We start from the raw sequence: 21,641 nt of genomic DNA, 5'->3' as shown, positions 1-21,641 counted from the left end.
TTTTAATGGCGGTTTTGGAGCAGTGGCTTCGTCCTTGCTGAGCAGCCTTTCAGGTTATGTCGACATAGGACTCGTTTTACTGTGGTTATAGATACTTTTGTACCTGTTTCCTCCAGCATCTTCACAAGGTCCTTTGCTGTTGTTCTGGGATTGATTTGCACTTTTCGCACCAAAGTACGTTCATCTCTAGGAGACAGAACGCGTCTCCTTCCTGAGCGGTATGATGGCTGCGTAGTCCCATGGTGTTTATACTTGCGTACTATTGTTTGTACAGATGAACGTGGTACCTTCAGACGTTTGGAAATTGCTCCCAAGGATGAACCAGACTTGTGGAGGTCTACAATTGTTTTTCTGAGGTCTTGGCTGATTTCTTTTGATTTTCCCATGATGTCAAGCAAAGAGGCAATGAGTTTGAATATAGGCCTCGAAATACATCCACAGGTACACCTCCAATTGACTCCAATTATGTAAATTAGCCTATCAGAAGCTTCTAAAGCCATGACATCATTTTCTGGAATTTTCCAAGCTGTTTAAAGGCAGGGTAAACTTAGTGTATGTAAACCTCTGACCCACTGGAATTGTGATACAGTGAATTCTAAGTGAAATAATCTGTCTGTAAACAATCGTTGGAAACATTTTTTATTTATTTATTTATTTTACTAGGCAAGTCAGTTAAGAACAAATTCTTATTTTCAATGACGGCCTAGGAACAGTGGGTTAACTGCCTGTTCGGCTCGGGGATTTGAACTTGCAACCTTTTGGTTGCAAGTATACTAGTCCAAAGCTCTAACCACTAGGCTACCCTGCCGCCCTGGCATGCTGTGCATGACTTGTGTCATTCACAAAGTAGATGTCCTAACCGACTTGCCAAAACTATAGTTTGTTAATTAGAAATTTGTAGAGTGGTTGAAAAATGAGTTTTAATGAATCCAACCTAAGTGTATGAAAACTTCCGACTTCAACTGTATGTTATTATACCAATCTGACCTAAATACTGTATCCCCAAAGTGTCCTATATAAAAGGTTCATAATGAGCTTCTCTTTACAGAAGATGATTGACTTGCTACACAAGACGCTGATGACAGTAATGTTATTCTGCTAGTGGCATTTATTCTCCATTGATTTATTAAAGATCAACGACACACTCCTCTGTTTATCTGTAAGGGATGTAGAACTGTGCAGCTTCAATCACATATTTGACATTTTAAGCCATGAGTGGGAAATGGTGAGCTTGGCAGCTGATGTCGGCAGCACTACCTCAGAGGTATTATTGCAATTAAAACCTTGTAACAGGCTCCATGACTCACAGGGAGAGAGAAAGAGAGAGATTCAAGCCTTATCTGAGCTCTCATTGGTGGCAGGTGACATCATAGTTGCCAGAAAGTGAAGGCTGCGTAATTTACGGTAACGTCGTATGGATTTTATGAATGATTCATGATATCAAATGATGTTTCAAACAGAATTATTGTAATGATTAGAATTCAGACTGTAGTATTTGTCTCCAGTCACAGCTCTCCCAAGCAAATTATATTTAGAGGGAAATACATGACCTAATTGAAATGAACCTTCAAATCGTTTTCAGGAAGTTAAGGTCAGGCAAAAGTATGTTATGGTTTGTTGCCTCTATAGCAACAGAGGAATTACAGTAGCACAATGCTTCCTGTGTACTGGGAAATCCTCCATAACACACCCCAAGGATCTCTAATAGGAAGAATTACATTACCATACAGGAAAATATAAACTCAGTATTACTGGTTGAATTCTTAACCTCATTGTGTGCAAAGAATTTGGCCCACTGTAGCAGTAACCCTACTTTTGCACACTGTACTATTTAGCACAGTAGAAGAATGGAAATGTGTGGCATCAGTCACCCGTTGCTAATTGAACTAAGAGGATTAGTATTGTCTGGCCACTCATGGCTGGCCCCATATACAGTATGTGGTTAACACAGGGAAATGAAACAGTCTATAGGCCTATAGAAAAAGAAAATACAACCACTTCCAAACATGAGCACAGAATATAGACACAGCTTGCAGCTGACAGGCACCAAGGCTGGAAAACACATTAAAATGTCAGAGTAATAACTACAATATATGGTTTCCGAAGGCATTTAGTTTCAAGCATAATTTTCACTGATAAGTGATAAGTGGCATGACAATGTACATGTTCTGCTGGCTCTACAACACAGGCCTCTATCCTAGACGTTGTGTATTTTGTGTGAGCATGTTTATGGTTTCTCTCACCACAAATGTTGGCTAACTTGTCTGTCAATCATTTTGTTGTAACTATGGCACTGTGGTAGTTATATCCTCTTACAGTAAGCCATGAATCTATTGAAACTCTATGGACATCTGCAATGTTGGTTTGTGCAGGTTATCATAGATAGATAAATAGAAATCAGCATTGTTTTGTCCCTCCCTTTATTTATGTGCCCGTCCCTCATTGGCTTAGCAGCCAAAGGGTCAGTGCTGTTCTCTAAAATCAATACCAGATGCCACCATGAGGGCCTGGTGCCATGTTATTCTGTGATACTGATAGTACATTCATAAGCCTTGGCACAGAATGAGACACAATTCAGATCTATAAAAGACTGTCCCATACGCAGAGAGGTAAACAATGGGAAGGTCAAAGGGTCATCCTCTCTCCTGTTGGAACAGCAGCCCTGGTGTTCATCATCTCAAACGGCTTGAGCAGATGTCTTCCTTCCTTACCTCTCACCTCTGAAATCATATCCCCTCACAACAATGCCGTCAACTTTATCTCCGTGTTTGGATTTTAGATTATGTGGATTTGGGATTTAATGTTTGTAGTGATTCAAGATTGTATTATTAGTCGATTTGATTTAAACAAAATTGCAATGTTACACATTGGCACAAGTGCATATAATCTGCAGACACATCATAGGCTGTTTGTTTTTTGTATCAGTCATAGGTCGTCAACATCTTTGAACCTCTTTAGGTCAGATAAGGGTTCCAGCCATCAATATCCCTGGTGACATAACTCCAGACAGCTCTGGGCTCTGGGTTTACCCAGCCAGGACAACCTTGTTTTTATGACGTAGGCTGTATTCACACTGCTTCCTATTTGTCCCTGCTTTACGTGAAATGGGCTCTCAACATCCTTTGGAAAACGGTTGTCTTTTTTCGCACAGTCCCCTTTGGGCTTTGGCCAGCATTTGACTTGTGCTCACAGTAACACAATGGAACAATAGTCCACTGAGCCATAAGATATGAACATATATTTGAGAGTCTGGCCTAATTTCTGACTCAGGGTGGCCCTTCAGATCAGCTCAAACCAAATGAGGTCAAGCCCCACAGCATGCTTGGGAAACCAGATGGCACGTAGTGGGAAGAGAGGAGTCTTACTAGGTCAGCCTAGGACACACAGAGGGAGTACTTGGGATGACTACTCCCCATTCTCCTTCTGTGACCTTGACCCCATGACCCTCCACTCTCTGAAGGTGGGTAGGATGGTTTGCAAGCAAGGTTTGCTCACCCCCCCACAGGGCATTGTTTTTGAGAATAATTACCTCTCAAGGCCACTGTGTCGATTCATTGTAGAGAATAACACTGCAGATGTTTAGAACCTTAATCTATCTCGCAAGGGGCTGCAGTATATTGTGTGCAGTCACAGAAGACCTGATCTTTGGATCGATTTCCTATCCTCAGTGCCTCTCATGATTGAGAGATTTGATGCTCCGCTCCTGCCCTGGTAACTGAGGTTCACAGCACTAATCATTTATACATCAGATAATAGACCAGATGTTTACAACAGCTCTGAATGTGGGACAACATACTGCTCATTTATTATTGAATGGTGCTGTAGCTAGCTTTTTTCATGATGTTTTCACATATTTTAACATAATGTTTTTTCAGACTGGGTAGGGTTGTTCCTGTCAGATAACTCAACAAATGGAAGGTAAATATATGCTATTTGGACTTGACGGTCTCGGTTGTAATTTAGTCATGTACTACTTGTGAAGAGGACCAGCTGAACCTTCCAATATCTATATTTTAAAAACAGGGTGACTTTATGTTGACATGACAACATACATGTGCGAGCCTCATTACAATAGCAGGAAGAGATAAAAGACACTGTGTGTGTGTAACAGCTTCGCCCCTACTTGGGCCCGAACCAGGGACCCTCTGCACACATCAACAACTGACACCCTCGAAGCATCGTTACCTATCGCTCCACAAAAGCCGCGACCCTTGCTGAGCAAGGGAAACAACTACTTCAAGGTCTCAGAGCGAGTGACGTCACTGATTGAAACGCTATTAGCGCACACACCCCACTGACTAGCTAGCCATTTCACACCGGTTACATGTGGTTATCTGACTCAGTGTGTATGACCCTGGACCTCTTGACTACTGATCAGGGCTCACATATACAGTACTAATCCTCACCATCCTTGTGTGTGTGTGTGTGTTTTCTGGAGGGAGGAGTGACTGCCAGATGCCAGTGGCACTAGTATAATGTGGCCTTACTGCAAACATTGGACCCTTGCACTGCAGGTTTATAGTGCAGGCGTATAGCCCTGTGATTTGTTGATGTCAACCATGGGTGATGGTAAGAGCTGGCCGGCTGATCAGGCTTCAGAACTGAATAGGTCATGGTTCAGGGAGGGCTGCAGAGGACGTGGAAATGGGAAGTGTGATCTCCAGATCCAGATTTCTTATATGCCAGCATCTTGTTCCTGTTTTTCTGTTTTTAGAGCACATGTCCCAATGGTAAAGGTCATACCTCCTTCTGCTGACAGAGACACATGGTGTTGTCATATGATGGAATTGACTCCTTGCCCTTAAGTTGAAAAACAAACAGTGCAAATGTTGTTGTAATATGCTTGCAGGAGTTGCTGCTTTTGTAGTCTTTCATGCTGTTTCGTTAGCATAGTGGTTTAAAATAGATACTGTCAATATAGGGATTCAAAATCATACTGTTGAACTGAACTAAGGATAGTTCTACTCACATGAAGTAATCACTCCACCTCGACACCACTTGGGAATAGGAGTCTGGATCCTGCCATTCTCTCAGCTTGAGAGACCAACTATCTGAACATAGGCTGTGGAGACTTATCTCAAAGTCATCTAAAAAGAAAGATGGGACATTTCACTTCTTTACATTATATGCAAAACGTGGCGTATCACGTGATGTGATATGTGCGCTGTAAAGTATGCTTGAGCTGTGACAGCTTGTTGTTAATGTGTATTGTTGGGGCATGCAGAGGTAAACACTAATGCTAAAAAAGGCCTATCATGTCAATAAACTGCTCCCTGAATAGACTAGTGTATTAATATTAGCTAGTGAGAGTAATGTATGTTTATCAGCCAGTGGAAAGGTAAGCTTTAAGATACAGACCTGTGTGTTATGTCTCTTTAAAGACAGGAAGCCCACTGGTTACAATTTCCTGTGACAAACATCAAGGCTACAGTATCACACATGTTGGTCTTTGCTTGGACACTAAAAGGACACATGTTGATGTAATGGTTGGTAACTCCTTTGCCTCTTCAGTTGTTACAGTATGATGTGTGGTGTAAAAAAGTTATATTGGAGTAGTAGGATTGCTAGAACTGCTATCTGCTATTGCAAATAGCAGTTCTACAAACTTAGCCCCCTAAATGTGAGGGGACACACAAACACATGCACACACAGACACACTCCAACACACACATCATTTGTGTTGTTGTATTGTTTGTATATTGGTGTATTTTACATTTGTGTGACTCTCCTTGTATATCAGTGTATGAGTGTTTTGTTGCTGTTTTGTGTTTTTTTTGTGAACCCCAGGAAGAGTAGCTGCTGCTTCTGCAAAAGCTAATGAGGATCTGAATAAACAAATAAACAAACAAATGACTGCCATGCCCATGGGTGTAACTTAGATACAGTATGACTGAGTATTACTGATAATATTCTTGTGTGTTTATTCTCATGTGATACATACCCTTGTCCACTGAGAGTGTCTTGGGAGGGAGGGGTGAGAAAGTGATTCCGAGACCAGGCCAGGCCAGTGAATGAGCTACAGCCAGAAGGAGGAAAAGCGGTGGTGGGTTCCTGACGCACGGTGGCCACACAGCACAACGGCTGAATGTCGGGCAGGGTGGGGGAGGAAAGGGAAGCCCCCAGTGCCTCAGGACATTGTTGAGGAGATTGGTGTAAGCCATGGCAGTCTCCTGAGCTCCACTGGTCACAAGACTTCAACTCAGACTGCTGGCAAGAGCCCTGACAGAACACATACACATGCACCCACACACTCACAGAAACACACACAGTAAGGAATCTGCTCTGCGCGGCTCTCCATACCACAGCTGGAGTCCTCAGGGCAGGACTGTCGGTCTGGTCCAGACAGGAAGACCTCACCATGGGCTCAGTTATGTGTAAGTGACTGGATTATCTACTTTAACCCTTCATGGACATTTTCTGTGTGTTTGATACTCATACAGGTCTGTGGTTATTTTGCCTATGAGTGGTGTGAAACAGATGTGATGTATGCTAGTTGTGGTACTGGAGAAGCCTGGTCAGTAGATAGCAGTAGTTAGGGGCTGGTGATTGAGTGGTGTTTCCTTGTGACGTCTTGAGTAAGGAGTTCTGTGTGCTTACAGGCTGAAGACGTTCAGCAATGTGACCTAACAGAGAGGACGGTGATTACCCTGTAAACACCTTGTGGGAACCTTGTTACGAATAGAGCTAGTAGTTCAAAATGCCCTATAAATTCACATTGGAATGTATGACAGAGTTCTGTTTCCATTGCTTCTGTTTCCATGTTGTGCTTCACAGTGATGGTGCATTTCACTTTTAGATTCTCACCTGAGTGTGAAGTCACCTGAGCTTAGATAGAGGTTAGCTAAGAAGGGTTTGTGATTATTCTCTGTTGCATGTGCCTGACAAAGAGAGGTAAGTTGAGGTAAGAGACTTAGGCAGAGGTCAGAGGCAGCAGCTCACTTCCTCCCTGGACTGAAGAGAAATAATTGCGGTGGTAGAGGCTGGCAGGGGACCTGATGTGTGTGTACTGTATGCAGTATGTGTGTGTTAGAGTTGTGCTGCTCTGAGAGACCAGGCTATCAGATGCAAGGCACTGTAAGAGAAGAGTGTCCAGGGGACATGAATAGCAGACCGGGGGGGATTCAGGAGCTCTAAGCCTGGGAGGAGAGTGACAATCTGGTAGCCACTCAGAGTTCTGTCTGTCCCTGTCTCCCTACTGTCTCCCTGAGCTGAAGTCTGGGCTGACCTTGGCTATACTAGGCACTGAGTAGGAAGGAACTACACAGGCTGCTGTGCAGGAAAGCCACCTCTTGCATATAAACACACACACTCAGACTCTATATTGGAGATGACTGGTGCAGATATTTAGATGCTCTGCTGTGGTGGGATGATGGACGGCTCTCCGCGGTACCAGACCATCCCTTCGCAGTATCCAGCGTGCGGGTGGCACTATCTGTGGTGTGACTTTCCTTCTAATATTAGACTGAATCATTTATGAATAGGCAGTTGTCACCTTCTCAGATAGTGTATGCCAGGTTGCTTTCCGATCTGCATGTCAAATGGCTTTCATTGTACAGGATAGAAAAGCTCCACATCACAACCACCTTTGAAAGAATACTGAGTAGACATGTCTTATAACATGCAAGCATGCACCATTTCGATTGTTTCCTTCTGTGGAGAAGTGGCAATGACAGCAGAAAAAATAGCTCCAGGTTTTTATTTCGAAATCTGAATCAGCGTGTGTCTATGGTTGGATAAAGCTGTCCTGTCTGACTGTTTTAAATGTGTGGAAAAAGACTAGCTGGCAGTATGCCTCAAAGTTGAATGATGTCACAAAATAACCCACCCAGAAGCCGTTGATAGCAGTTTATGTAAAACCTTACAAGGTCCCACAAACCCTCAGTGCCTGTCTTTTTATAGTGTGTGTGTGTGTGTGTGTGTGTGTGTGTGTATGTGTGTGTGTCTATGTATGTGCATGCATGCTCAGCCTACTCACTCTGACACATAATGTGTAGACATGCACCCTCTCTTATGTGTGATTATCCTGAGAATGGAATGTACAGCATTTGTCAAACAGTCACTTCTCCATATAGTGTACAATTAGCTGCTGAGCCTTGAAAATACAGTGCATTCTGAAAGTATTCAGACCCCTTGACTTTTTCAACATTTTGTTACATTAAAGCGTTATTCTAAAATGAATTAATTTGTTTTTTCCCCTAATCTATCTACACACAATACCCCATAATGACAAAGCAAACACTGGTTTTTAGAAATGTTTACGGAAATATCACATGTACATAAGTATTCAGACCCTTTACTCAGTACTTTGTTGAAGAACCTTTGGCAGAGATTACAGCCTAGAGTCTTCTTGGGAATGACGCTACAAGCTTGGCACACCTGTATTTGGGGAGTTTGTCCCATTCTTCTCTGCAGATCCTTTCAAGCTCTGTGAGGTTGGATGGGGACCATCGCTGCACAGCTATTTTCAGGTCTCTCCAGAGATGTTAGATTTGGTTCAAGTCCGGGCTCTAGCTGGGCCACTCAAGGACATTCAGAGACTTGTCCCGAAGCCACTTCTGCATTGTCTTGGCTGTGTGCTTGGGGTCGCTGTCCTGTTGGAAGGTGAACCTTCATCCCAGTCTGAGGTCCTGAGAACTGGAGCAGGTTTTCATCAAGGATCTCTCTGTACGTTGCTCTGTTCATCTTTCCCGTGATCCTGACTAGTCTCCCAGTCCCTCCTGCTGAAAAACATCCCCACAGCATGATGCTGCCATCACCATGCTTCACCATAGAGATGGTGCCAGGTTTCCTCCAGATGTGATGCTTGGCATTCAGGCCAAAGAGTTCAATCTTGGTTTCATCAGACCAGAGAATCTTGTTTCTCATAGTCTGAGAGTCGTTAGGTGTCTTTTGGCAAACTCCAAGTGGGCTGTCATGTGCCTTTTACTGAGGAGTGGCGTCCGTCTGGCCACTCTACCATAAGGCCTGATTGGTGGTGTCACACCCTGATCTGTTTCACCTGTCTTGTGTTTGTCTCCACCCCCGACCAGGTGTCTCCCATTCGGTCCCATTATTCCCTATGTATTTATCCCGGTGTCTTCTGTCTGTCGCCAGTTCGTCTTGTCAAGTCAACTAGCGTGTTTTGATAGTCTCTGTTTTCCTAGTCCTCCAGGTTCTAACTATTTGCCTGCCCTGACACTGTACCTGCCTGCCTGACCATTCAGCCTGCCCTGACACAGTACCTGCCTGCCTGACCATTCAGCCTGCCCTGACACTATACCTGCCTGCCTGACCATTCAACCTGTCCTGACACTGTACCTGCCTGCCTGACCATTCAACCTGCCCTGACACTATACCTGCCTGCCTGACCATTCAGCCTGCCCTGACACTGTACCTGCCTGCCTGACCATTCAGCCTGCCCTGACACTGTACCTGCCTGCCTGACCATTCAGCCTGCCCTGACACTGTACCTGCCTGCCTGACCATTCAACCTGCCCTGACACTGTAACTGCCTGCCTGACCATTCAGCCTGCCCTGACACTGTACCTGCCTGCCTGACCATTCAGCCTGCCCTGACACTGTACCTGCCTGCCTGACCATTCAGCCTGCCCTGACACTGTACCTGCCTGCCTGACCATTCAGCCTGCCCTGACACTGTACCTGCCTGCCTGACCATTCAGCCTGCCCTGACACTGTACCTGTCTGCCTGCCTGACCATTCAGCCTGCCCTGACACTGTACCTGTCTGCCTGCCTGACCATTCAGCCTGCCCTGACACTGTACCTGCCTGCCTGACCATTCAACCTGCCCTGACACTGTACCTGCCTGCCTGACCATTCAGCCTGCCCTGACACTGTACCTGCCTGCCTGACCATTCAACCTGCCCTGACACTGTAACTGCCGGCCTGACCATTCAGCCTGCCCTGACACTGTACCTGCCTGCCTGACCATTCAACCTGCCCTGACACAGTACCTGCCTGCCTGACCATTCAACCTGCCCTGACACTGTACCTGCCTGCCGGCCTGTACCTTCTAGACCTGGTTTATGAACTTCTGACTGTCCTCGACCAGCCTCTTGCCTGCACCTTGTTTTTCAATAAATATCAGAGACTCAAACTATCTGCCTCCGGTGTCCGTATCTGGGTCTCTCCCTGTGTTGTTATAGATGGAGGCTGCAGAGATGATTGTCCTTCTGGAAGGTTCTCCCATCTCCACAACGGAACTCTAAAGCTCTGTCAGAGTGACCATTAGGTTCTTGGTCACCTCCCTGACCAAGGCCCTTCTCCCCCGATTGCTCAGTTTGGCTGGGCGGCCAACTCTGGGAAGAGTCTTGGTGGTTCCAAACTTATTCCATTTCGAATGATGGAGGCCACTGTGTTCTAGGAGATCTTCAATGCTGCAGAAATGTTTTGGTACCCATACCAAGATCTGTGCCTCGACACAATCCTGTCTCGGAGCTCTATGGACAATTCCTTCGACCTCATGGATTGGTTTTTGCTCTGACATGCACTGTCAACTGTGGGACCTTATAGACAGGTGTGTGCCTTTCCAAATCATGTCCAATCAATTGAATTTACCACAGCTGGACCCCAATCAAGTTGTAAAAACATCTCAAGGATAATTCATGGAAACAGGATGCACCTGAGATCAATTTTGAGTCTCATAGCAAAGGGTCTGTATACTTATGTAAATAAGGTATTTCTGAATTTCTCTTTGTCATTATGGGGTATTGTGTGTCGATTGCTCAGGATTTTAACAAATTAAATCAATTTTAGAATATGGCTGTAACATAACAAAATGTGGAAAAAGTCAAGGGGTCTGAATACTTTCGGAAATGCACTGTATGTGGATTTAAAGAATGAAATGTAATGAAATTGTTTTGGTACATTCAAGTGAGGATCTGTTTCCCTTTTTGTTGTTCCTGGACTGTCTGGATCTAAAGGTCTTTCTGCTAAAATTATATTTAGTCTGAACAAAGTAAAAGCCAACAGCAATTTCTGTAACTGCCAGGGCGGAAATTCCAAGAAGTATCTGATTGTTAATAAGAGAATGGGGAATCCATCTTAATGTCCTGAATGTATGACTGAAACCATAATGACCGTCACATGGCCTTGACATAACTTCCTTTGATATCCTTTCAGCTCTTAGCACCATAATGACATCCATTAGTTCTGTTCCTAGGACAAGTTACCATATGAATGTTGGCATAAAATGTATGATCAAAGTCCATATTTTCAGCCCTATCTTTCCATTAGGTTGGTTGGTATTCTCTCCACCTGAAGTCCAGATTATTTCACAGCTGGGGATCATTCAACTTTCAAAGGGCTCAAACACAACCAGACTCCCATTGTCTCCCAAAACCTTGCCCCTTGTAATCAAACCCTCATGACAACATACCTTTGGTTTGGTCTGGCCCCCATGCCCGCCTCTCCCTTTGCCTCCTAGGAACATACTGTCAGGAACATACCTGGCAACATACATGGTTTTATTTTCCTGTGGTAGCTCTATATGTACTGTAGCCTTCCATGTTATGACATCTCTTCAATCTAGTGTTGGTTTTGGAGGCAGTGTTGGCTTCGCTTTCATTTGATATTCACCACTAGGTGAGGTTTGTTATTGGGAGATAAATGGACCTTTCTGACACATCCTTTTATTGTTTTCTTGCACGGCTGCCCTTTTCCTGAGTGTCAATGGGAAACGTGCTCTTTTGGACGTATCTGGAATTCCGAACCAAAATAACTGCTATATCCAAACTTCCTCTCCAACAATATTGAAGGAGATTACATCAGGAGTGTTTGTAGATCTAGGACCCTGGCAATGCCATATTAATGTAAACTGTATGTACAGGTGACTTGATACCGGTACTCCTTGTACATAGTCTCGTTATTTTGTGTTACTACTTCCTGTTTTGTTTTTTGCTAATTTGTCTTACCTTTTGACTCTGCATTGTTGGGAAAGGGCCCATAAGCATTTCACGGTACACCTGTTGTACTCTGCGCATGTGACAAATAACATTTCATTTGATGTATAAGTCAAATGGAGTACAGGGAGGATTTCTGTATATGAACACAGTCAATTCTACCAACTACATGATGTTAGGTAGTTTGAATACTCAATGATAGAGAGTACTTACCACATATTGTATCAAAGATGATATTTGATGTTCTATTTGATGTTCTATTTGATGATGTTCTTAGAGAGAGAGAAATATTAGCGGTCTCGTATTCTCCCTGTGCTATTAGCTTACACCATTGTGTGTATGTCAGAATGAGCGCCAGGGCTTCTCGTCCCCCACTGGGCCCATGGAGGGTGGTGGTGGAGAGATGCTTGGCCTAGTTCTTCCAAAAACACTACCTCACTCTGTTTTATGGGCTCCTGCTCCGCTCAGCATGGAGTGTTGGTCACAGCTTCTTATGTCCCATTAGTTAAGACAGAACTTTTGTTCTGGAGAGGCTGTTTCAACCACTATAAAATTACATTAAAATCACAAGGCTGGACTATTTTTATAAAATACTTTGTGTGTAATTTGATTGGGCTTCTGTGTTAAATGTGGATTTTGAGAAACGTATTACTCCACATGGACACACCTGTATGTGTTTGCGCGCACGTGTGTGTCTCTGTGTGGGTGTAGGTCTTGTAGCAGGGATCCAACTGGATAAGGAACATTATGGAATTGTCACGCCCTGACCTTAGAGATCCTTTAATTTCTCTATTTGCTAGGTCAGGGTGGGACTAGGGTGGGAAATCTATGTTTATATTTCTTTGTTGGCCGAGTATGGTTCCCAATCAGAGGCAGCTGTCTATCGTTGTCTCTGATTGGGGATCATGCTTAGGCAGCCCTTTTTCCCACCTTCTGTTGTGGGATCTTGTCTTTGTTTGTTGCATGTGTTGCACTCCTAGCTTTACGTTCATTGAGTTGTTTATTGTTTTTGGTGCAACATTTATAATTAAAGATAATGTACGCCTACCACGCTGCACCTTGGTCTTCATTTAACAACAGACGTAACAGAAGATCCCACCACCAATGGACCAAGCAGCGTGGTCAGGAGGACTGGACCTGGGAGGAAATCCTGGAGGGAGCAGGACACTGGACAAGGGCCGGGGAGTATCGCCGTCCGAAGCAGGAGATAGAGGCAGCGAAAGCGGAACGGCGACGATACGAGGAGACACCTCAACAAAGCAAGCACGAGAGGCAGCCCCAAAAAATGTTTTGGGGTGAGCACATGGGGAGATTGGTGGAGTCAGGGTTCAGACCTGAGCCAACTCCCCGTGCTTACCGTGGGGAGTGTGTGACTGGTCAGGCACCGTGTTATCCGGTGATGCGCACGGTGTCTCAAGTCTCCAGGCCGGTGCGCTCTGTGCCAGCGCCCCGCATTTCCCGGGCAGAAGTTGGCATCCAGCCAGGACGGGTTGTGCCAGCTCTATGCTCGAGACCGCCAGTGCTCCTCCACGGCCCAGTGTATCCGGTGCCTGCTCCACGCACCAGGCTTCCAGTGCATCTCCCCAGTCCGGTGAGACCTGTTCCGGTTCCACATACCAGGCCTCCAGTATGTCTCCCCAGCCTGGTAAGCCCTGTGGCAGCTCCACGCACCAGGCTTCCAGTATGTCTCCTCAGTCCGGTGAGACCTGTTCCGGCTCCACGTACGAAGCCTCTAGTGATGATCCATAGCACAAAGCCTCCAGTGATGATCCATGGCCCGGAGCCTGTAGTGATGATCCATGGCATGAAGCCTCCAGTGATAATCCATGGCCCGGAGCCTGTAGTGATGATCCATGGCACGAAGTCTCCAGTGATGATCCATGGCCCGGATCTTGAAGTGATGATCCATGGCAGGAAGCCTCCAGTGATGATCCATGGCCCGGAGCCTGTAATGATGATCCATGGGACGAAGCCTCCAGTGATGATCCATGGCCCGGAGCCTGTAGTAATGATCCATGGCACGAAGCCTCCAGCGATAATCCACGGCCCAGAGCCTCCAGCGACGGTCCGCAGTCCGGAGCCTCCGGCGACGATCCGCAGTCCGGAGCCTCCGGCGACGATCCGCAGTCCGGAGCCACCGGCGACGATCTGCAGTCCGGAGCCTCCGGCGACGAGCTGCAGTCCGGAACCTCCGGCGACGAGCTGCAGTCCGGAGCCTCTGGCGACGAGCTGCAGTCCGGAACCTCCAGCGGTGGTTCCCAGTTCAGAGCCTCCGGCAATGATCCACGGTCCGGTTCCCCTGGCAACGATTCACGGTCCAGAGTCTCCGGCGACGATCCACGGTCCGGTTCCACAGAAGCGGAGGGATCAGCGTAGGGAGCGGGGGCTACGTCCCGAACCGGAGCCGCCACCGAAGGTAGATGCCCACCCGGACCCTCCCATATAGGTTCAGGTTTGCGGCCGGGACTCCGCACCTTTGGGGGGAGGTACTGTCACGCCCTGACCTTAGAGATCCTTTAAATTCTTTAATTGGTAGGTCAGGGTGTGACTAGGGTGGGAAATCTATGTTTATATTTCTTTGTTGGCCGAGTATGGTTCCCAATCAGAGGCAGCTGTCTATCGTTTTCTCTGATTGAGGATCATACTTAGGCAGCCCTCTTTCCCACCTTCTGTTGTGGGATCTTGTCTTTGTTTGTTGCATGTGTTGCACTCCTAGCTTTACGTTCGTTGAGTTGTTTATTGTTTTTTGGTGGAACATTTATAATTAAAGATAATGTACGCCTACCACGCTGCACCTTGGTCTTCATTTAACGACGGACGTAACAGGGATGCTCAGGCCTGGTTGGCTGGGTGTCTTTACAGTCACATGTTAATGTCAGGGGAGCTCGAAAAACAGTGCTGTGGTCCCTGATGCTTTTTGTTAAATAGTCCTCTGCTTTAAGTTGCTCATTTGGAAGGCTCCTCATGTAACATTGATATTTTAGTAATTTAAAAGATGCTCTTATCCAGAGCGACTTACAGGAGCAATTAGGGTTAAGTGCCTTGCTCAAGGACACATCGCCAGATTTTTCACCTTGTCGGCTTGGTTATTCAAACTAGGGTTACTGGCCCAACGTTCTTAATCGCTAGGCTACCTGCCACCCTATCCAGCCTATAACTGTCCTCTCCTGGAGGACAGGTTTTGTTAAAGGGATGAACTTCTCACCCCAGGGCTCAATTTGCCAACTAAGGGGTTCATATTCTACAAGGAAAGTGTGGAGAGAAAGTGTGATGAGTGCGTGGCATTTAGGCTGTATGTGGTGGAGATTGTAGGCTTTATTTTTCACACAAAAATCTAGAGTGTATCTGTGACTTGTGTCTTCCGTTTGGAAGAGAACAGTGGGAAATGTTGTCATCAACATTGATTTGCACTCTCCTTCTGAACAATTGGCTGTCTCCTTATCCTGTCCTCAATAATGGTCTCTTACGTAACCCTGTAACACTGTGTGTGTGAGATCCATGGTGGCTCAGGCAGGTCGACAGGGCAGACACAGCAACCCGTCTATCCGTTCAGACACAGCTGATCTCCCTGCTGTAGATTGCTGTTGACCCTCCAAATTATTAGACACACAGCTAATTATCCTATTATAGCAGATCTACTGGTGCATTCTCTTACCCCCTGTCATGCAGGGGGCCTCGTCTCCTAACAAGCTCTCTTAGTTACGATAAGTTGCTCTCCTTGGGTGGGGGGAGAAAGCTTGTTTACACAATCAATGGTGGGGTTTTAAGTATAAACCATGACATGGATTCAGATTTTATGGACATGTGTTTTGTAAATGATATAATGTGCCCTCAAATTGTATATTAAATTAAGGGACATAAAACGTTTCATCTGATTTACAAAAGATAATATTTTTCAAGTTCTCCTTTGACCTTTTTGAGACCGTTGTAACACATTTCACCTGGCAAACTGGACATGTTTCAGTGAATCTCACTATTTTGGAATCCAATGGGAAGGGAAGCTGCTTATTTAACATACAATGCCTCAGTAGCTGCCACCGGGGTTTTGGGACATGCTTCCTCTAGGACCATAAACACCCCTGTACTCCCAGCCAGCTGCTCTGACAGGGGGGAGGACTCAGAGGAGGGAGGGAGGGGCGGGGCGGGGCGGGGCGGGGGGTGTCATGTTCAGTCAACCACAGAAAGGACAGAGAAAGACAGAGTCAGATTAGAGAGGGTTGCACGGTCAGCGTGTGACTTTAATGAAGAGGGATGATGCTGAAGGGATCTTCTCGCTCTCTCTCGCTCTCTCTCTCTCTTCATTCTTTCAGAAGTATGTAGTTAAATGTTTGGGGCTGCCCCCCACTTAAAGAGGCAGTAAGCAGTGTGTTTATGATCTCCCTCCCTCCTCCCTGATTTCCTGATAGGTTGCTTGTGTGGTTGCTATGTTCTGAGAGAGCCTTGTGAGAGGTTAGACTGGAGCTGTGAGAAGCAGCTAGGGCTGGAAAAAGTGACAAAAGACTCAGACGCACTGCTTCCTTAGAAAAAACTCCTTTGCTGCCAAGGCTCTGTAAGAGCTGGGTGTGTGTAAATGGGGGGAGGGAGTGTAGGGGTGGGTGTGTGTGTGTGTCTGTCTGTCTGTGTTGTTACTCAGGAAGTCTGAAGAGAAGAAAGGGATGATAATGGTAGAAAAGCAAGTCTGGACTAAGTTCTACTGGTGTCATTTACCTCTGCCGCCTGGATTAGTGACTTCTCTCTCTTCACACCCGACTATCGTGGCGCTATGATGAAGAGAACTAGACATGTCATAGGTAAGGTATTGATACTCTCCTCTCTCGCTGGCTCTCTGTCGGGAGCTATAGGGTGTTTACATGCCAAACAGAGAGACACATTTGTTGTCACTGGCCTGGGTCCTAGACTTTATTTCCATTACAACAGAATATCAAGATGTTGATAAATTCTCAAGTGTCTTCTGAGGAGCTCAAGGGACTCTTGCCTGTCTGTCCATAGCTAATGCTCAGGGACAAAACGGCTCAATTGTTTTGCAGTTGTCTGTGGGGGAGATGCAACTGTGCTTCGGGATTTTGTGACTTTCTGATGGCGGCCGGCTGTGTGAAAATTAGATTGTTGCGTTATAAACCTTATGTAGGCTACAAATATATAGCATGTGTTGCAATTGCTTTGTGTTTGGTATCCTGTCCTCTACACATTATTTCGTAATAGCCTTGTTGTTAATTAGTAGGCTAAGCAATGATGCATTTTTTAGTCTTTGTATAAATCAATTTAGAGGGAAAGTAGGGTAAAGTGAAGTAGGAAACTTGATTTAGGGAATTCTCAACCTCGCACGTTATCTTAATATTCACCATAGCTAATGAATAAAAGGTCAAGCACCTGGTTGGTTGGACTCCATTTAGGTTATTGAGGTGAGCTAATGTAAAAAAATATATTTGAAGAAATGATGTACTTTCCAGAGAGAGAAACTGGTGCACTGATCTGCATCAAGCATACAGTACAACTCTACGAAGGGAATCCTAAAATGTTAGGGTAGTTATAGCTTTATTGTTGTCAGTCAAATACAGTTGAAGTCGGAAGTTTACATACACTTAGGTTGGAGTCATTAAAACTTGTTTTTCAACCACTCCACAAATTTCTTGTTAACAAACTATAGTTTTGGCAAGTCGGTTAGGACATCTGCTTTGTGCATGACACAAGTACATTTTCCAACAATTGTTTAAAGACAAATTATTTCACTTATAATTCACTGTATCACAATTCCAGTGGGTCAGAAATGTACACACATTAAGTTGACAGTGCCTTTAAACAGCTTGGAAAATTCCAGAAAATGATGTCATGGCTTTAGATGCTTCTGATAGGCTAATTGACATGATTTGAGTCAATTGGAGGTGTACCTGTGGATGTTTTCAAGGCCTACCTTCAAACTCAGTGCCTCTTTGCTTGATGGGAAAATCAAAAGAAATCAGCCAAGACCTCAGAAAAAGAATTGTAGACCTCCACAAGTCTGGTTCATCGTTGGGAGCAATTTCCAAACGCCTGAAGGCACCACGTTCATCTGTACAAACAATAGTACGATAGTATGGGACAACACAGCCGTCACACAGCCGAGACGCGTTATGTCTCAAAGAGATGAAGGTACTTTGGTGCGAAAAGTGCAAATCAATCCCAGAACAACAGCAAAGGACCTTGTGAAAATACTGGAGGAAACAGATACAAAAGTATCTTTAACCATAAACACCCCTGTACTCCCAGCCAGCTGCTCTGACAGGGGGGAGGACTCAGAGGAGGGAGGGAGGGGCGGGGGGTGTCATGTTCAGTCAACCACAGAAAGGACAGAGAAAGACAGAGTCAGATCAGAGAGGGGTGCACGGTCAGCGTGTGACTTTAATGAATAGGGATGATGCTGAAGGGATCTTCTCTCTCTCTCTCGCTCTCTCTCTCTCGTAAAACGAGTCCTATATCAACATAACCTGAAAGACAGCTCAGCAAGGAAGAAGCCACTGCTCCAAAACCGCCATAAAAAAGACAGACTACGGTTTGCAACTGCACATGGGGACAAAGATCGTAGTTTTTGGAGAAATGCCCTCTGGACTGATGAAACAAAAATGGAACTGTTTGGCCATAATGACCATTGTTATGTTTGGAGGAAAAAGGGGGAGGCTTGCAAGCCGAAGAACGCCATCCCAACCGTGAAGCACGGGGGTGGCAGCATCATGTTGTGGGGTTGCTTTGCTGCAGGAGGGACTGATGTACTTCACAAAATAGATGGCAGCATGAGGAAGAAACATTATGTGGATATATTGAAGCAACATCTCAAGACATCAGTCAGGAAGTTAAAGCTTGGTCGCAAATGGTCTACCAAATGGACAATGACCCCAAGCATACTTCCAAAGTTGTGGCAAAATGGCTTAAGGACAACAAAGTCAAGGTATTGGAGTGGCCATCACAGAGCCCTGAACTCAGTCCTATAGATAATTTGTGGACAGAACTAAAAAAGCATGTGCGAGCAAGGAGGCCTACAAATCTGACTCAGTTACATCAGCTCTGTCAGGAGGAATGGGCCAAATTCACCCAACTTATTGTGGGAAGTTTGTTGAAGGTTTGACCCAAGTTAAACAATTTAAAGGCAAAGCTACCAAATACTAATTGAGTGTATGTTAACTTCTGACCCACTGGGAATGTGATGAAAGAAATAAAAGCTGAAAGAAATTATTCTCTCTACTATTATTCTGACATTTCTCATTCTTAAAATAAAGTGGTTATCCTATCCATTTTTACTAGGATTAAATGTCAGGAATTGTGAAAAACTGAGTTTAAATGTATTTGGCTAAGGTGTATGTATGTATGTAAACTTCTTACAATATTGCATTGCACTTTGAACCTTGTGCGATTGACAATATTTAATGTGCCCTATTAACGACACATCACAATAATACCTACAATATACCACACAGCTTAGTTTAGGGGAAATACGGTATGTACTTAAAGTCCTCATTTCCAGTAGATGTGTGACTGTGGCTGAGAGTGAATGTGTGTGTTTCTGCTCATTAAACCTGATGAATTGGAGCAGAAGGCTGAAGGCAGCCTAGGACAAGGTGGACACTGGGATGAGGTTTGATGAGGTGTGTGGAGAGCAGAGGACGGTGCCCCTCTGTGTTGCCATGGCATTAATCCATGGTGTCTCCACATGTTGCTGGCACAACCTGCCACAGAATCAACACACCCACCAGACTAAACATATGACTGACTAGGCCCAGGAGTTTTCCCTCACCACGTGATATAGGAAACCTGGAAGAACTGGACTTTCTTCTGGTCAGAGCACAATAGCATACAACTAATAGCATTCCAGTAACTAGAATCAATGTGTTGTTGTGCTGTTTTTTATTACTGTATACAATAATGCTTTTTGGTATTTAGTCAATAGAATTTGATCATGCATTTTTCCATTGTTTGCTCTGCGATGCCAAAGAACAGGGCTGACCATTGTGATCTTGTTTTGTGATCTTGCTGTTTAAAAATAATAATAATAATTCAGTATTATGTCATATTTTTTATGTATCTGTTCTTGGAGTGCTAATTCCTTCCAGAGCCTGTAGCTGGCAGGATGGAGGCAGGAGGGTGGGTTGTGTCTTTGTGCTCTGCATGCTGTTCCTCTAGAAGTGAATGCTGTGACCTTTCTCTGAAGCCTGCAGAGGCCATTATGAGACCTGGCTTTGTGATTTACTTACATGTCTGGGGCTGGGATTCCTGCAGCAGGATGATAAGATCTGGAGCTAGCGTGTTAACATGCTCCTAGACGCAGATCCTCCTTCCTCTCGCCACCACTCTGCTGAGGGAGGATGTATGTGTGTGTGTGTGTGTGCGCAAATGCGTGCAGGTTTGTGTGCAAATGTACTGTGATGCACACGTTTTAGTATATTGTCGTAAAAGGAGCCGTGGAAATATATGTAAATGAGGTAACATGCTAAGAATAATACTGTCAATGTAATTTGGCCTTGATACCAAACAATGGACCAAATCCCTGTGGAGACTTGAAGTTGCTGGTAGGATGACAACACTACAGCTTCCAACTTCCATACAGTAGAAACATGCTTCTGTGAGACTCTCTGTGCTATCTATAGCCCTGGCTGCAAGACCCACTCAAAGCTCGCTCAGTCTTTGATAAAGTGTAGTCTGTTGTAATGCACTCCTTTATACCGTGGCCAGACAGAGGGTGTTTTGTTCACAGTGGAAAGCTAGCTGCAGTGTGCTTCAGGGTGATAACAAAGTATTAAGGCAGAGAGTGATGAAGCTTCATTAACCCTCCCCTCCCCTTCAAGCATCCAGAATGGCTACTGACTCTTCCAAGAACAACACAATGAAAGAAACATATGTCTGAAAGGAGGGATACAGGAGCTTGTAATGGAAAAATGAATGAAGGTACACAAAGATCTGCGTTCACAGCTAAAGGTATTAACTGCGAGGGGCAGCGGTAGACATGGAGACCACTGTTGCAAGAGAACAGGCACTGTGCTTTGAGAGACTAGTCAAGGATCATATCACCTCCACCCTACCTGACACCCTAGACCAACTCCAATTTGCTTAGCGCCCCAATAGGTCCACAGACGACACAATCGCAATCACACTGCACACTGCCCTAACCCATCTGGACAAGAGGAATACCTATGTAAGAATGCTGTTCATCGACTACAGCTCAGCATTTAACACCATAGTACCCTCCAAACTCATCATTAAGCTCGAGACCCTGGGTCTCGACCCCACCCTGTGCAACTGGGTCCTGGACTTTCTGATGGGATGCCCCCAGGTGGTCAGGGTAGGAAACAACATTTCCACCACGCTGATCCTCAACACTGGGGCCCCACAAGGGTGTGTTCTAAGTCCTCTCCTGTCCTCCATGTTCACCCATGACTGCGTGGCCATGCACGCCTCCAACTCAATCATCAAGTTTGCAGACGACTCTACAGTGGTAGGCTTGATTACCAACAACGATGAGACGGCCTACAGGGAGGAGGTGAGGGCCCTCGGGGTGTGGTGTCAGGAAAATAACCTCACACTCAACATCAACAAAGCAAAGGAGATGATCGTGGACTTCAGGAAACAGCAGAGGGAGCACCCCCCTATCCACATCGACGGGACAGTAGTGGAGAAGGTGGAAGGTTTTAAGTTCCTCGGCGTACACATCACGGACAAACTGTAATGATCCACCCACACAGACAGCGTGGTGAACCTCAGGAGGCTGAAGAAATTTT

At 45.2% G+C, this 21,641-nt stretch overlaps 1 protein-coding gene across 11 annotated transcripts in view; it reads left to right on the top strand.

The window, feature by feature from the left end:
- The window catches only part of mcf2l2 (MCF.2 cell line derived transforming sequence-like 2), a 126,624-nt gene that overhangs the window by 2,734 nt on the left and 102,249 nt on the right, over window positions 1–21,641 (top strand). Inside the window, exon 1 of one of the 11 annotated variants that reach the window (XM_031785961.1) lies at window positions 6,112–6,374. The exons of 9 other annotated variants lie outside the window; for them this stretch is intronic. In XM_031785961.1, the coding sequence (XP_031641821.1) occupies window positions 6,359–6,374 (16 nt within the window). In that variant the 5' untranslated portion in view covers window positions 6,112–6,358. Of the gene's footprint in view, window positions 1–6,111; window positions 6,375–16,284; window positions 16,689–21,641 lie in introns of those variants that run through there. One more of the 11 variants, XM_031785960.1, reaches the window with a different exon arrangement.

Source organism: Oncorhynchus kisutch, linkage group LG13, assembly GCF_002021735.2.
Source record: "Oncorhynchus kisutch isolate 150728-3 linkage group LG13, Okis_V2, whole genome shotgun sequence".
Classification (NCBI taxonomy): Eukaryota; Metazoa; Chordata; class Actinopteri; order Salmoniformes; family Salmonidae; genus Oncorhynchus; species Oncorhynchus kisutch.
Note: the sequence above shows the minus strand (reverse complement) of the source record. Positions and strands in the feature narration are given on the sequence as shown.